Below are 17,490 nucleotides of genomic sequence, written 5' to 3'. Positions count from 1 at the left end.
TGTTGAAGTTCATTAAGAGCAAATAGATGCCAAATACTTCTGGATATCCATGTTTCCATTGAGTCATTTATTACAACACCTGATTCACATTTCTCTTTTATTTTAATCAGTCTATTCTAGATGATATTTTTATGGTAAAACCTGGCATGAAGGCTCAGGGGAGGCAAACTCTACAGACTGCATTTTCTACTTCCCTCCAATTATTTCTTAGTTCTTCTATTTGCTACTGGCTGTTTCCCCAGCACAGGGAATCTGCAGCCATTGAGTCTGGATGGTGATGGAATTGGGTTCTGTCTGATCCCATTTATGAGCTCACCTCTGAGGTGGGGGAGGAGGCATGCAAATGGCACCTTGTGCCTCAGGGCTGCTGTTTCTTAGCCTGATGCATCCCCCCAGCCAGCCTGACCTACAGGCTCCTGCAGGGCACTGACCTTCCTGCTGCTTTTGTGGAGTCAGCCAAGCAGCAAGGGTGTCTTTGATTTGGAGTGGGGAAAGGATAATATGTCATAGCTCTGGATTATTTTGATTGATTTTTTTTTCCCCAAGCTTACCTAGGAAGATACAGTGACTGTAGTGACAAAATCAATATGGTATTGGAGGTTGCATTTTTCCAGAGTAAAGTGTTTAAGGACATGCTGCCAGGGAAAACACTTTATCAGCCAAAATTCCATCTTATCACACCGCACAAGGAGCATTTTTGTTGCTCAGAGGGTTCTGTGGTGCTATATATTCTGTGGGACAGTGAGGAATTTAATTAAGTAAATGGAAAAAAATACTATTTAACAGAGAAGGGGGTCTGACAGGAACCTCATGAAGTTCAAAAAGAAGTTCAAAATTTTGCATATGGGAACTAACCCATGTGCCATGACATGCTGAGGGTTGCCCCACTGGAAAGAGGCTTGGCAGAAAAGGATGTGGTGGACATCAGGTCAAACATGAGCTAGGAATGTGCCCTTGCAACAATGACTGCATTAGACACAACACTGACAGCAGGTCAAGGGATGTGACCCCTCCTCTCTTAGCACTGGGAGGCCACACCTGGAGGGCTGGGTTCAGGCTGAGTTCTGGGTACCTTTGTACAAGAGAGATATGAAAATAATGAAGAATCCAGCCAAGGGCCACTAAGGTGATGAAGGGATTGAACCACCTCACATGCAAAGAAAGGTGAGAGAGCTGGGACTGTTCAGCCAAAAAAGAGAAGGCTTGGAGGAGAGTTTATCATTGAACATAAATACTTGGAGGGAGGGTGTGAAAAAGACAGAGCCAGGCTCTTTTCAGAGGCGCCCAGTGACAGAACAAGGGACAGTGGGCACAAACTGAAATACAGGAGTTTCCCTCTGAACTTCAGGAAACATTCTTTTTTACTGTGAGAGTAACCAAGCACTGGCTTGGGGTGCCCAGTGAGATTGTGGAGTCCCCATCCTTGGACATAGTCAAAAGCCATCTGACATGGTCCCCTGGCCATGCTTGTCTGAGGAAGGTTGGACCAAATGGCTCCCAGAGGTCCCTGCCAAGCTCATTCTGTGATTTTGTATTTCTGTATGGAGTGCAACCCATTCATCAGGAAAAGTCAGGGTAGAATTTTCTTCTGGTAGGGAAGTAATCAGAAGTCTTTAATGGGGGAAATGCATTTAGAAGGGAATTTATTCTATTTATAGAAACGAAATGCAGTCTTAAGTTTATGCAGTTGCTAGCTAAATCTAGCTAGCTAGTACTGTTTTTTTAATGGTACTATTATATATCACCTTTCAATCCAAGAAGCATGTAGCAAACCAGGCTGTTAGGCTTTCTGTCAACCTCTAATGCTTCAGAGAAGATGGTAAGCAATAAGAGAAACATATACAGTCCTAGAGTCCCATATAGCCTTAGTTTAGCTTTCCTCTGCTTTTGTGCTTGCTACTGTTTTGATGCTTCACTTTGTGTACATGTAAACAGGCACTAAGGTAAGACAGCAAATACATCATCTTGCTTCTTGTGCTTCATCTCACTGGCTCTGTTTATCATGATTTTAGTAATGTGGGAAAGAGGTGAGTATAGCAAAGTCATCTTTGCAAATGAAGTATCTTGTTGTGCAAGACTGATAACCTTAAGAGCATGAGGTTTAAATAGAAATGTAGTAATAATGGAATATAATGAATTGGGCTTTTACCAAATATGAAACTGTATCCTAATTAAATCTAATTCACAGATGAAAAATCCACCAAAAGTTATTAGTCAACAATAATACCACCAGAAGCTCCAAAATTTGGTGTAACTCGCTGCAGGATGGGAATATATATATATGGGGAGCAGTAGTGGTGTAGAATTCCCCTGGGTTTTTATTCTTCAGTAGGCACCTGCCACCATCTGCTATATGATGCCAGCTACTGAGCTCAGTGGGTGATTGATCTGATACAATACAGGCAATCCAAAGTTTTTTGTCTTTCTGTGTTGGTCACTATAATTCTGTTCATACTGGTACTGTTTTCCAGACTTATTTTATGCTAAGTCTACAAGTCCAAGCCTCCATCCCTTTCAAAGAGGCTCAGGTAACCTGCCCTTTTACAGAAACTTCACTTACATCTGTGGAGCAGTCAATATTCACCTGGGAAGCCTGGGCAAGTTTCCCTGTTTGTGGGGAAAAAGAGCATATTAAAAAAATCATGCAGTTCCCTGAAGAAGTACAGTGTAAGAGTCAAAGTCTGGCTGGATATATTTGTGATGACTTGGTACAAGAGTTGTGCTTTGTGATTGTAATGTGTGGGCAACGAGACTCAAGTGTTTTTATTTGGAATGTAGTCACTATACAATTCATTCACAGAGAATGAGCCACCATTTCCCTCTCTCTCAGTCAAGGAAACAGGGAAACTTGATTTTAAGCTCTATGTATGAGACTTCTCTGTTAAAAACGATGCTTTTGCCAACTTAATGAGCATTTATACAGTGGTAGCAACTGTGAAAAAGCTGAGTCAGGCTGTGCACAGCAACTGTGACTTGGTCAGCTTTTCCCAGAGATTCAGCACAGTTAGGGAAGACAGCATGCTGGTGAAGTATACCTGAATGTAGAGACTGTTACTCCCACCTCTCTGATATTTACCAGGTGATCAGTTACGTGCTGCAGGCAGACTCGTGGGCTTGTGATTTTTATATTCAAATAATTTAGATATTTTATTTTGTTTTCAGTCTTCAATTACGAAAAGAATAAAGCTGGTTCTGATGAAAGACCTTTAGTGAGTAGATGCTATTTCACTTAACTTAAAAGAGTCAGTATCGGCACCAGCTAAATGCTTTTCTTTACTCTTCTCTCATGAACAAAAACACAGATCTTGAGAGCTAGAGATCCAAGGTGTGCTATTTCTCCTGAACTGGGAATTATACAAAGAGCAAAGTATGTCACACTGTTTTGTTTCACTCTCTTTTATTAACTCTATTTTTTAATGTTGCTGATGTATCTTCTAGGAATATTTGCTCTCTGAAAGCAGCTCTGATCTAGCTTGTTAGCAGATGATTCACAAGTATGCCATATATGGGCCATTTTAACTGTGTCAGGCAAACAAAATTGTATTAAAACCTTCAGAAAGTATTTAGACAATATTTAGAAAAATGGTATTTCGACCAGAAGCCACTTTCTTCTTCTCAGAAGGCAGAGAGTCTCTTCCCTGCAATGTTTTGACATGATACAGAGTAACCTCCAGGTCCTGGCCAAAACTAGGATGAGGACTAAGCACTTCCTCCAATGCTGTGCCTGTGTATTTCCTCACATAAGGCTGTGGAGTGAGCCTTCACAGAGCTCTTGTGTAGTGTAAGGAGTTTTCCTTACCATGAATTTGGAACTGTTACATTATTCTTGAGTAGCAAAGCTGTGAAGAAATTATGCTGGGGGCTAATTAGGATCTCTCTTTGTGTCTTAGTCAACTCTGTATCACAGGAGAGGAAACTGGGGATAAATTGTGCTGATTGAGAGTCCAGACTTCAACATATCCTCAAATCCAACATATGCTAGCCAGCTGTGATGGACCGTTTGGAACAGGGGCTGCCCCTTTCGTTTTTAAAAGTGGTGCCTTCAGACATCAGGCTTCAGGATGGCAGGCTTTGGCCTGTGTGCCAGATCAGAAGGAGCTGCCAGACAAGGGTTTCTTCCCTGCAGTGATAAATGGTAGTGGTGTTAGAAATTGGGAACCCTGAGAGCAAAGAAAATAACTGCACTTTGAAGGTGATTTGGTTTTCCAGCCACCCTTTTTACTTTCCTGCTTGTGTCAGGCCATTCGTGCAACATATGAACCCTACCTTATTAAGCTTATTTGCATAAGCACACGGGGTGTTTTTCTGGAGAAATATTTCAGCTAATAAAATGAAGGACATGCCATCCAAAAATAACAACATAGCAGCAGGTAAAAGCAAGTTCTAGTCTGTAAAATGTCTGACACTTTTAACATGTCAGGTATGGCTGGTCTAGCACAAGGATATCAAGTGACAGATTAGAACAGTATGGTTTGCAGAAGCAAACTAGATACTGCTTTGTATAAATTAAATACACCATGATGTGATGGTCCATTCCAAAAGCTACAATGTGTGAAAGCAGGGACCACAAGTAAGTAGAGTTATGAGGGTGTGAATTTGAAAAATTATCTCTGTTACACACAGAAGATATTTCTGGGGAATTTTCTTGGTTTATTGAGTTTTCAATAAACCAACCAAAACTTCATGCTTCAGTTTGCACTTTGTTTTTATTCTATGAGAAGCTGGTTTTCCTGCCTTTCCCCTGAAATTCTTGTCTTTCTCCTTATAGGTTTGTTCTCCTTCCCTCTGTCTTTTTCATGAACTTTGTAGTGGAAGAGTACTCTGCCCTGGTACAGGAATCCTGAGAATACAGAGAAAGTTGTGTGCCATTTAAAAGGGAATAGAGGAGGTCAGCTTACATCATCTGAGATCTTGTTACTTTATATTCAAAAAGAAATGTGCTCTAAGCACCTATTTTTAGCCTGTCTTCAACCATGCTTCCAACTTCCAAATGTAGGAACTTACTCTTTTACAGAAGGTTTTCTCTAAGGATTTTGAGGGATTTTTTTTTTTGTGCAAGTGTTGTTTCATATAATAAATTTACAATGGCAGTGAATAGATACAAGATAGTCAAACAACAGAATAATTCTCCTCAGTTTTATGAATACACTGAATTAGAATACATTGAATATGAATACACTGTAACATGCCAGGAAAAATCTTGAAATCTGTCTCACTCAAGTTTTTTGTAGACAAAATACTAATTTACATTATGAGGGCATGACTTAAGGGAAAACTTAAAATCTGGGAATTGTAGTGCATGCCCCTTAAAACAAACGGGGAATTTCAGACTGGCAAATTGGAACTTCTCAAAAACTTCTAATATCCCACTTCAAGCAGAAACATTTGAAATTTGAGGACTTGAGTCTCACAGAAAGAAAACACAACCCATGGAATATCTCAGTGTCAAAAGTACAATACATTACGGAATTTAGTCTCCCAACTTTTATTTTAGAAGCTGTACAAATTGTTTTTTAGCTCTTACTGAAGAAATGAAAATGTTTGAGTTTGCCACATTCAATACATAAAACCAAAAAATGTGGCTGACACTTTTCTCTCACTTTCTCTAGTTTTGAGCATGTCTGTGGGACCTTGGTAGTTTTAAGTTAAAGATATAAGGCTTAATGAAAATTTGTGTTTGTAAGAAACACATTTTTTTTGCAATTTTGTGGTCCATTATTTCAAATGATTGGCCTTTTTAAATTCTGACCACCAAATCTATAAAAAACATAAGGAAAATATTATGCTTGTTACTTCTGCATCAGAGAAAATTTTGAGAATGACAACTTTTTCTTTGGTTGAAAATGAAAATAATGTACAATACAGCTGAAGTTTTAGACTAAAAATATATTTCAGTTTTATAACGACACATGGATGTCTCACAATGAATTCTACCAGATCAGAAAGGCTCAACTAATTTTAGGTATATTGTGTGAAGAGGTTGCCTCAAAGAACTTTTTTTTCTCAAGCTTTCAGAAACTTTAGTGTATTTTAGCACTTCTGAAGTAAATTTAAATACAGGCTTTTAGATGACTTTCCACCTCAGAGATCTTCCACTATGACAAGAAACTAATTTCAGGACAATTTTCTCTTTCTAATAAAGATTATTTTTTCTTCCTCTTTCCAACTTCCCATTTCCTGTCAAGTCTGAAGTGTCTTGGATCCCCAACAAACACTACTCTGGGATTTACGGGCTGATGAAGTTGGTCCTGACTAAGACTCTACCTTCCAATCTTGAGCGAGTCATTGTCCTCGACACAGACATTACATTTGCCACTGACATTGCTGAGCTATGGGCCGTCTTTCACAAGTTCAAAGGTATTTTCATGATTTTATTACTGTCCTAATTTGAGGGGCGGGGGGGGGGGGGGGGGGAGAATGATGAGGCAAGCAATACAGTGTGGGTGAAAGGGCTGCCTGAGGTTTTGTTAATTGTTTTCATTCTTTCAGTTTTTGGTGTTTGAATATAATTGTTCTCTTTGTGAGCTCTTTTCTCAATGATATTCTGTATAGAATAATTGACAACACCAATTATCTATGTAGTTTGATTTATTGGTCTGATTATTTGGAGGAGGTGAGAGCCTGACAATACAGTAGATGATAAAGAACTATGAACATGCTGTAGTTACGTACCGTTCAATACCTCTTGGAAGAACTTGGGTTTTATTATTTTTTTAATTAATAAAACTTAATTATTACTTTCAATCTAACTGTTCCATGTAACCACCAAGAATGAGTGAAGTTGGGATCGTTCTTGAACCAGGGAGGAAAATGAAGGGAGCAGAGTTACACATGTGAACAGAAATAAGTTGCTCTTTGGTCCTCTTAATGAGTTGATAAAGGGGTCTGGATTTTAAGCACTTAAAATAGTTTTCTGTACCTATTCCCATTTCCAACAGCTCCTTGAAAATGTACTTCATAGTCAGTCTGAGAAAGGACACTTTCAGAGTAACTCTGTCAGGAGATGATTACAAAAAAGTTCCCTGGTACCCTGTCACAAAGCAGAGCACTTTCTGGCTAGCACACCACTAAAACCATTTAATTCTCTCAGGTTCCAGTGTTGCCAGCTGTTCAGAGTCAGAGACATACCCTATTGTTTTCCTCTTGCCCTCAGCATATGTATTGCAGTGCTGGTAAGTGCAGAGACATTCCAGCATCCTGGTTTAAAGGTTTACAACCCTGTAGAAGTGTAACCTTGATGTGTTTCATCATCTCTCTCAAAATCATCTCAAGCAAAGTGAACCTAAGCAAATGGGAGCATTTATTTGGAGAAGCCAAAATACACCACTCCATTAGGAGGGAGCTAGGGAAGAGCACATTTACTGTACTTATCCCCTGCTGAAATCCACAAGGCCTGCTTTTCTCAGTACCCAGCTCCAGGGCAGGACCTATTATCTTCAGCTCTATGTCAAGGATTGGGTTCTAGTGCTTACTTCTCATGCATTTGTTTCCATTCCCTACTGTGGATACACTGATGTCGTTTCAGCAAGCCAGAAGCAGTCACCTTTTTGCTTAATTTAATTATTTGCAAGCTTTTTCATTAAGGAATATACAATTTTTCCTCCTCTTCAGGTATTGTTCAGACCTGTTCACCAAGCCTTTCCCTCCACTGAACCCTGAGTTTCATATAAACATATACCCTGATAACCATAAGTAACATAAATGTATGCATAGGAAGTAATGCTGTGCTATTGTACTGTCTCACTGTGTGCAGCTGTCCCATTAATAGTGATATTTGACTGAATATGGTGTAACAGCATGTCACGGCAGGAAAAGAAGTGTGGATAAACAGAACTTGGGCACAGAGGACTGCATGGTCAAAGAGAACAAAATCTGAATTGAGACAATGAGGAGGATTGTCTCCTTGTTTATAATTTCTGTCATAATTTTAATGAAGATCCCTTGCTTTTTTACGGGGGGAACAAAACCAAGCATAAAGACTGCTTGTAAAAAGAGGAACATGGAGCAGAGGCAGATGTAAGATTGAAAGAAAATGCAGGGAGAAAATATGGAAATATGGAGAAGAATAATTAGTGGAAGTAAAACGTATGTGTAAATCAGTCTCCATAGAGCTAGGCAAGAATGTTTGTCTGATTAGAGCTGTGAAAAGCTCTAAGTTACACATGGAGACAGAATTCCTGTACTGCTGCCCTCATAACCTACATAGCACAGCTCCCAAATGGATGATTTTGTAGGTTGTCCCATGTGTCTTTTTAATTACAGCTGACCATCTGCTTCTCCACAGTTTTTTAGTCCTGGCAATAAACTGGTCAATGTCTACATCTGCTCATCTCCCAGGCAGTTGTGCACAAAGAGTAGATGAGACAATGCCGTAGCTCCAGGTGTTGAGCTGGGGTGGGAGAGGACTTTGAATCCTAAATGCTGCTGAGGAGAGAGGAAGTGTCCAAGCACAGACTTGTTCTCCAGCCCGTGTCATAGGCTTCAGTTCCATTAGCAAAGATGACCTCAATGATGGTGACATCAGAGTTGAGTGTTTAAGGGTAAGAATAAGAAGGAAAGCCAGCAAAGCAAATACCATGGTGAGAGCCTGTTGTAGGCCACTCAGCTGGGATGAGGAGGCAGAAGAAATATTCTATAAGCAGCTGGAAGTCTCACAGTTGCTAGCCCTTGTTCTTTTAGTGGGCTTGAACTTACCAGAGAGGTAAGTTGAACTTAGCAGAGGTCTGCTGGAAGTACAACATGGGGGAGAGGAAACAGTCCAGGAACTTACTGGAGTGTGTGGAAGATTATTTCTTTAGCCAGCCAGGGGCAGTGCCTGGCTGAATCTGTCAGCAGATCTTGCTAACCAGAGAGGTACCAGTGGACTGGAGATGAATAAATGTGATGCCCATTTACAGGAAGGGCTGGAAGGAACACCTGGGGAATTACAGGCCTGTCGGCCTGACCTTGGGGCCAGGGAAGATCATGGAACAGGTCACCTTGAGTGCTGTCCTGCAGCATGTGCAGGACAAGCAGGGGATCGAGCCCTGTCAGCATGGGTTTGTGAAAGGCAGGTCCTGCTGATCTCCTTCTGTGACAAAGGTGTCTCTCCTTAGTGGATGAGGGAGAGGCTGCGGATGATCTCTACCTAAACTTTAATAAAGCCTTTGACATAGTTTCCCACAGCATTCTCACAGTAGCTGGTTTCCCATGGCTTAGATGTATTCTCTGGATAAAAATCTGGCTGGATGAAAATCTCTGGATAAAAATCGGGCCCAGAGAGTGGTGGTGAATGGAGCTAAGTACATTTTTCAGCCAGTCACTGGTGGTGTCTCCCAGGGCTCAGTACTGGGGCCAGTTTGATTTAATGTCTTTGTCCATGATCTGGATGAGGGGATCAGGTGCACACTTGGTCAACACCAAGGTGAGTGGAAGTGTTGATCTGTTGGAGGGCAGGAAAGCTCTGGACAGGAAGGATCTGGACAGGCTGAATCGATGGGCCAAGGCCAGTTCTGTGAGTTTCAACAAGGCAAAGTGCCAGGTCCTGCACCTGGGTCACAACAACCCCATGCAGCACTGCAGGTTTGGGGCCAAATGGTTGGAAAACTGCCCAGTGGGAAAGGATCTGTGGGTGCTGGTCAACAGCAGCTGAACATGAGCCAGTGTGGGCCAAGCAGGCCAATGGCATCCTGGCCTGTATCGGCAATAGCATGGCCAGCGGGACCAGCGCAGGTATTGTCTCTCTGTTCTCAGCACTGGTGAGGCCACACCTCAAGTCCCATGTTCATTTCTGGGGCCCTCACTGCAAGAAAGACATTGAGGTGCTGGAGCATGTCCAGAGAAGGGCAGCAGAAAATTTCTTAACAGAAGGGGTTAACAAGCCTTGGAACAGACTGCCCAGGAAGTTGTCACCATCATCCCTGGCTGCATTTAAAAGCTGTGTAGATATGGCACATAGAGACAAGGTTTAGTGCGGGGGACTTGGTAGTGTTACTTTGATGGTAGGACGTAAAGGTCCTTTTCAACCTAAATGAATGTATTGTTCTATCATTCCATGGAAATGGAAGGAAGGGCAAGTAATTTAGAGAGATACTTGATACTCTTTTACTGCTTTGTCAAAGTTTGGCCTGAATTCTGTGGTAATTCTCAATTTTTCCTGTGGTAATTCCTAATTTTTCCTGTCTTTTTATTTCTCCTGCCTGCATTACAAAAGACTGAAAGATTGTCTTATGTCATGAGCCCCAAATATTCCTCCAAAGGATATTTTACTAAACTAATGTTTTAATCTCTTCCTTGTTTCTCTCCAAGAAGTCCCGGGGAAGTTCATGAAGATTTCTTGGGGGCAATCTAGAATGTTTGTTGAAATATTACATAAACAGAAGTACAATAGAACTCCTATGAAGGGAAACGCTAGTCTCCAAAGGAAACCTCTCATTACACCCAACCCCAGTTAGGAGGGCAGCTTTAGACCCACTGGGTCTTCTTCTAGAAATGTTCTAACAACCAGTTGCTGGCTAGAAGGCACCACTATAAACCTGCCTACACCAGGATGCTTTTTGTGCAAATTAAAGAATTTTTCACATCAGTGCAGGAAAGGCAAGAACTTCTGTCTCCAGGTTGCTGCAACATAACTGATGAGGCAGTCCAGCATAGCTTTTTTCCAAATTGCAGCCACACATAGAGGAAAGGTCCTAGAGTCTGTGATATTCTTTCTGTGCCTGGAAACACTTTTCTTCCCAGCAAAAACAGTGATAAAGGGAGACCAGTGGCTCAGATTCCCTTTTTCTCAGACACCATGCTTGGAAGAAACTCAGATTCAGGACTAGTCTTGTAATTTAACTAGGTCTGATTTGCTGATTAGAAGGGCCTACAATATGTTTTAAACAGCACCAGCAATACCCAAAGTCCTTGTTCTGCAAAGGTTCTTATTCCAGTTATCTTAAGAGTTGCTGGAAAGATCAGACCCTTATACAGTAATTTAATTTTTTAGATGGTAAAGGTACTACTCCATTTGCTCTGTAGATGGAAAAAAGGCAGTAGGATTTCTTCGTAAATTATTGCTCTTCTGCCCTTTCCTGATAAGCTCTTTGCATAGCCCTTTACAAAAAGTGATCCAACTGTTCTGTAGCAGAGTGCAGAAATTTAAAAATCTCTTCTTTGAAGTGGCAACCTTAGGCTTTGGGAGAAATTCACACCTCTCTTTGGTAGCCTGAAACAGTGTCTCAGGCAATGTAACATTTTACAGTTTCTCTTAGGAGCCAGTGGTGGGGGTTGTATAATTAGTAATCATTTTATAGACAAGCTTCAATCTCTATGCTTAAATGTGTCTTTGGGAACCTGTAACTTAAATTTCAAGAGTCATATCCAGCTTTTCAGCTGGGATTTGGGCACTTCTGCTTTAGCCTTATTCTCCATTGGTCTATAGATAGGTAGAATGTTTTCCTTTAGGACTGAGATATACCCCCAAAATAATGACTTCAAAGGTTTGAGTCTGCAGCTAGTCTGGTGAAGATAACCTGTCATGCATGTTTTCTGTGACTTAGTTGACACTGATTATGTCTCCTATTCATCTTTCACTAGATTTTGACAGTTCTAAACTTGAGAAAGTACCTAGCCTAAGGGCAAAAGTGTGGGACTGTAGGTCATAGTGTATTCTTGGATGAGGTGCTGCAGAGTGTTTCAGGCAATAAGGATTAGTAACCAATATGTTTTTATTGCAGAAACTGTGCAAATTCTTCTGAGAAAAAATTTGTCCGATGCTATGTTCTGTCCCATCAATCTTAAAGTTCTTTTAAAGGCCACATCTGTTAATTGTTTTATTATGCTTGCTCACCCAAACTCTTGGTACTGCAGTGTGGGTTCTTTTTTTTTTTTTTTCCAAGATTCTGGTTTTTATTTTTACTGGGTGTTAAATATGGATTCTCAGGATTGAATTTATTTGGGACCTGACTACAACAGTCATCATAATTATATATCTTACAAGTTGCAGTTTCAGTCTGTATCACAGTCTCTGCGTGCTGGGTGCTCCACATGTAAATAGCAAGAGACTCCCTTCCTGCTTTACATTGTCAGGTGACAATTCCTGTGTCTGCCTTGTTCCTTGAGGATATTGCTTTGCGTGAGTCACAGCTGAGACTCACAAATGAGACCTGAATAATCCCTGTAGAGATCAGTGTTGAGGAGCTCTGTGTTAAATTGAATACTACATCAAAGGCCATTATGATATTTCTAAGTACATGTCAAAACTCAGAGGCTTTATAGAACAGTGATGTCTTACTACTGCTGCATGTTAGCCTCACAATCCAGCTAGCTGATACAATAAATACTTTAAGTACTTTTAAACAACAGAGACTGGGTAATACCTAACTAGTGCATTTCAAATAACTTTACTCATATATTGAGTCACCCAGAGAATATAAGCTACCACTGGTGTTTATCTGTGCAAGTAAGTCTTCTCTGGAAAGGTGATCTCCATTAACCAAGCATACAAGAAGGAGAAATGGCAAACTTGACAGGAATACTGAGATTCACATGTTCATATTTTGCATGAATAAAAACATGCTATAGAGGCAGTTTGCTTTGTGTCAGGAGATCAAATAATGATAAAAATCTATACTGACATCATAAATACCAGAAAAGGTCAGCAGCGATTTTGGTGCAGGATCAAGTGCCCAGAACTGAAGAGGGTCTGGCACATAGTCAATCCCAAACTTAAAATTTGCATATAGTCAGCATGTGGGTGCTTTGGCATATTGCTCTGCAGAAAGCCTGAGGTAACAGCCTAGGTTCATACTATTTTTGCAGCTTCTTCAGGAAAAAGTGCAAACAAACGAAAAAAAAGAGAAAAATCATAACCCTTACAAATTTTAGCGTCTTGTGTAGGGATTTTAGTTATTATATTCCTACAAGAACTATTATACAGAAGGTTGTAATGCTAAGTGCATGCAGAACTTTTCATTTGTATGTGAATTTAGCATGGCAGAAAGTGAGATGCTGATGGCACTGGTGAGAGAAAGGCAGAGTCAGCAGGTGCTGTATAAATTTCCCTGAATTTAGCTCTACCAGTGAAGCCCTGTTTTAATAAACTATACCTGTCATAGCCCTTGACTCTCCTGCAATGATTGTGCTTTTTATAGGTGTGCTCTTCTTATGATGATGTAAAAGACTGTGTTCTTGCCAAGATTAAAATTTAAAATTCATTGATACCTATGGCTCAAGGCAGGATTTGAGCCACAGAATTGATTCTGGGCAGGTTCTGTACTTAAGTCTGTCAGTTTACACTGAGTAAATCATTAAAGCTTCCAGATGATTTTGAGACAGGATCTCTGTGGGTTGACACAGTGTTCATGTTAAATCCTGCAGAGATCTTTCTGGTTCTTCTGGTCAGTAAAACAGCCTTTCTTTTCTTTCTAATCAAGAGGAAGGCATTAGCAACATGCACCTTAGTGTGTATAAAAATCCATGGTATGAGTCAGTCTTTTTGTGAAGGAAACAAAATTATATTGTAGCAGAGTGCATTAATAAAATTGTCAGGCAGCTATTAAAATAGCTTAAAATTACCTGAATTTTTATAAGTGTCTAAAAAGGCCGAATGGCACTTGTCTTTGCTCATAAAAGAAACATCTGTTAGCTTCTGAAAGATTTGTGGAAGTATTTATTGGTTAGACTATAGTGCATAGCTCATCCTAGGGTTATTACACAAATGAAATACAGTTTCTCTTTGAAAAGGTCCCTGTGGAGGCTCTATCTGCTTAAGATTTTCTATTCTTGATTGTTATATTGTGGTGTGTTCTTCTTTTTTTGCTGCAGAATCTTTGAAGCTTCATTGATACAGAATTCTGTTAGTTAGCTATAGCTGATAGAAATATTGAGGGGTTGTGCTCCAGTGTCTCACAATGCTGTCATCATCTGTGTGTGAAACTATAGAAGAACACTGATTTATTTTGGTGAAGAGAGAAAGAAAGTAAGGGGTTAGGATATCTGGGGGAAAAAGACAAATTTCTAACTGTAATTGGGGGCTAATTTTGGTGACTGTAATTAGGAGGGGATCAAACACAGAGGTGGGACTTGCTGATTCTGTGGGTCTAGGGAAAAAACACTTCTCTCTCTCCACACTTGTCAGATAAGCTGAGTGGATGGAATTTCTTCTTTTTTCTTTTTTTTTTTTTTTTCCCTAATTGCAGTTTGCTTTGCTGTGATATTCCTTTATTGAGAAGCCAGTATGTGAGAAGGTTGACCTCAGTAAATGAGCTCCAAGGGAGAGAGTTTATTATATGGATCAGCATGTGCACATTCTAGTTTATGGATTTTAATGTGACAAGGGACATAATCAGAAAATTCTGATTATGAATTGCTGCCAAAATAGAATAGCTGCAGTTTCTGAAACATCTGTAGTTCTATTTTAGCTGAATGGTTCTTTGTCTGTTTCTGCCATCAGGCAGAAATATTTAGAGGTTAAAGGCCAACTGTGCACAGAAATAGGGTACAACTCATGGTGAGGTAAATTGTGAAATAAAATAAAATATCTTTATTTTTCCATTCTGATTTCCAAGGGATACCCTTTGGTCATGTTTTCATGCTTTTTCCCATGGAGGATAGGGATGTTTTAATTATAAATGAAAACTGATACTTTCTGTCCTCTTTTGATACCACAACTGGAGTTTTTAGAATAAAAACTCTCCACATGCTACAACGTTTGTAATAAAATCTTGTTGGTAACACTATAATTTTGAGGACTTTTTTCTACCTTCTCAACATCAGTCTAGTGCTTTTTCTACATTATTGTTCTCCAGTCTTTGTTAACCTGCCACTCATTCTACAGCTGTCTTTTTGGCTTAGATGCTATGATGTATCAAACACCCAAGCTAAACATTGTATGACTCACACACTGTTAAAGCAATAAAAACAGTTTCTCCTCTAAGCTCTTTCTTCAGGATTTAAAGAGGCTTTAATTCTGTTAAACTCCAGTACTCCATCTGAGAATGGACCTAGAGCTTTTTTGAACTGCCTTGCAAATATTTTTTAAGAGAAATCAGGCCAGTGCATGGCATCAAAGGAGCAAAGTGCATATCCCCATCTCCCTGGACTAGCAAAAGCTTTGCCTCCTCAGAAGCTAGAAAATCCAGCTACCACAGGGTGCAGACTTGGTGAAGGAGCATTTCTGCTTTGCATGTTTGTTATTGGCAGAGGAAAGTGTATTTCTGGGAATGAGATGCCAGTAGGCTGTGCTAAAAGGAAAATATATGAGAACAAGGGGTGGGAAGAAACCAAGGAGGAAAATAATAACTCCCCCATCCAAACTAAAAAGGAGATATTAATCAGGAGTTACTGTCCACCAATAAATGTTTTAGGCTGATTGCTTTCTCCTATAGTCTGTTCACATTCTTCTTCCTTTCAGGTGCATTCAGTACCCCTGCCCTGTCAATTTACAACTTATTTTATTAAATTTTGGTTATAGTGCTATTAAAAAAACCCCAAACATGAATGTTTGCCTGTCTTCATGAGTGGAGCACACAAATTAAGCCCATATACTAATCCCTCTGGCCAGTCACTCTGCATTCCCTTGGTGACAGTAAAGCAGAGCAAGTGCATGAGCAGGCAGTGAATATGGAGGGAGTAGCAGCCTGTCCAGGAGTTATTAATGTGTAATGATAAGTAACTTCTGCATGTGGGAAAGAGCCAAGCAGGAGAGACACATGGGTCATTCACCTAAAAAATGAAGTTTACTCTAGAGTTTGATAGTTGTATTAATAGGACTAAAGAAAGAATGATATTTAATGGCTAGATTTCCCTGCCTAAGGCCCTCATTCTAATCACGTGCAATCTATCAAGCACATGCACTTTTCACTCTTCTCTGTGACGTGCATTGTAATAACTTGATATTCTGTTTTCTCCCTCTCCAAACCAGGCACATTCTCTGAACCTACCTTGTTCTGCGTTAGCAATCCATATTTTTAAGGACCTCAGGCCCCATTTCCAATTACAAAGCTCTCATTCGAGGTTTCACCTTTTTGGTTTCATGCTGCAAATTATGCCTGTAATATTGTCCTTGGCAGCACATGGATTTGCATAGGCTAAAGTAGTGAAGAGAATATCTGTCTCTCAGGTTCAAGCTGTAAGGCAGAACATATTGCCCAGAGGTCAATGGCATGATTATCCCATCAGCAGGGTGAGTGCATGGTATTGCTCTCTGCACAGCCAGGGAAGAGGGAAATGTGTGTATAAAATTAAATCAATTTATTACATAACTGCACTAAGACTGTGTACAAATGTACCATGAGCAAAACCTGGGAACAGCTACATCAACTAGAAGTCAGACATGTAAATGAAATCAGTAATCAGTCCAATTTTGTGGGAAAAGTAGTACCTACACATGCTTCTTTTTTCCAATTAATCTAGAGAATCAGGGATGTTTGAACCCCTTATTTTAATCCTAGCAAGCTAAAAAGAAAAAAATTAGCTTGGTCTGTAATGGGCCACTTCACTCTGCATCTCTCAAGTGTATATATTTTACTTGAATTTGAAGCTGGCTCCACTCCTTGTTCTTTGCAGTAATCTCTAGCTGCATTTAGCATGGGCCAAGCAGTTAAATTAAGCAGAGGAGTATTACTCCCTCTGACTCCTCAAGGTAAATATTTTTTGTCCTTTGAGATACTGCTAACAACAAAAATAATTTTGTCCTAGTCCTTCTAGATGCATACCAAAAGGTGATTGATAAACATACAGTGCAACTTGGGGACAAGTTTTTTTTTTGTACCTGCAGCTTTTCTGTATTCATATTTTATTTCCTGCATTTAGTCACAGTGAAATTCATAGTCCTGAAGAGAATTTGGACCTTTAGTGCAAAATCCATAGGTGCAGTAAATTTTGCCCAAGTTCATGTCAGTAAAAGAGCCGCACATTAGACATTTTCTGGTGAAAAGCCAGGCCAGTTTATTTTTCCTTTGCACTGCCTAAATACTTAAAAGGGTCTCAAGATCTAAGCTGATGGTATTCCTGCTTTGGCATAACACAAACCCTGTGTCAGCTGCTTCTGGTGGTGTGTGTGGTTCTGGGATTCATTCTGGAGCTGGGACTGAACATGTCAGCAGAACAGATTCTTGAAACCCATTAACTGCTGGCACAACAAAGTGAAATACTGAAGCCTGTGTTTGGGGATGCAGTGGTTTTTTCCTCACTGCTTAAGGACTGGGAGAGCTGTCAAGTAAGTGATGTTTTGGCACACCAAGAGAATTTGTGTGGTGGGAACAGAGGTGGAGGTGGATAGCAAAGGAGGTGATAGAGCGTTCAGTGGTGCTGTTGACAAATGTGTCAGAGCATGAACCATCTGAGGATCTAGCACATGCTTACTGCTTCTGCCCTGCTGAGAAGTGTGACTTGGAGCAGGACTGAAGCCCTACAGTGAAGTGAGCCATCATACTTTTTCTTTTTCAGAATTGTCCTTAGCTGACTCAATGCCACCACTCTCTGTCATCAGCACTAAATGTCTGCCAGTTTATGTTCACAGCAACT

General features: G+C 40.2%; 1 protein-coding gene across 6 annotated transcripts in view; it reads left to right on the top strand.

Moving 5' to 3' along the window:
* Positions 1-17,490, top strand: part of LARGE1 (LARGE xylosyl- and glucuronyltransferase 1) — a 266,932-nt gene that overhangs the window by 157,349 nt on the left and 92,093 nt on the right. For all 6 annotated transcript variants that reach the window (XM_068191098.1, XM_068191096.1, XM_068191097.1 and 3 more), the window contains one exon: positions 6,186-6,357. In XM_068191098.1, the coding sequence (XP_068047199.1) occupies positions 6,186-6,357 (172 nt within the window). The remainder of the gene's footprint in view (positions 1-6,185; positions 6,358-17,490) is intronic.

The sequence above is a fragment of the Anomalospiza imberbis genome, chromosome 5, assembly GCF_031753505.1.
Source record: "Anomalospiza imberbis isolate Cuckoo-Finch-1a 21T00152 chromosome 5, ASM3175350v1, whole genome shotgun sequence".
Taxonomy (NCBI): Eukaryota; Metazoa; Chordata; class Aves; order Passeriformes; family Viduidae; genus Anomalospiza; species Anomalospiza imberbis.
This window is presented reverse-complemented; position numbering and strand designations above follow the sequence as displayed.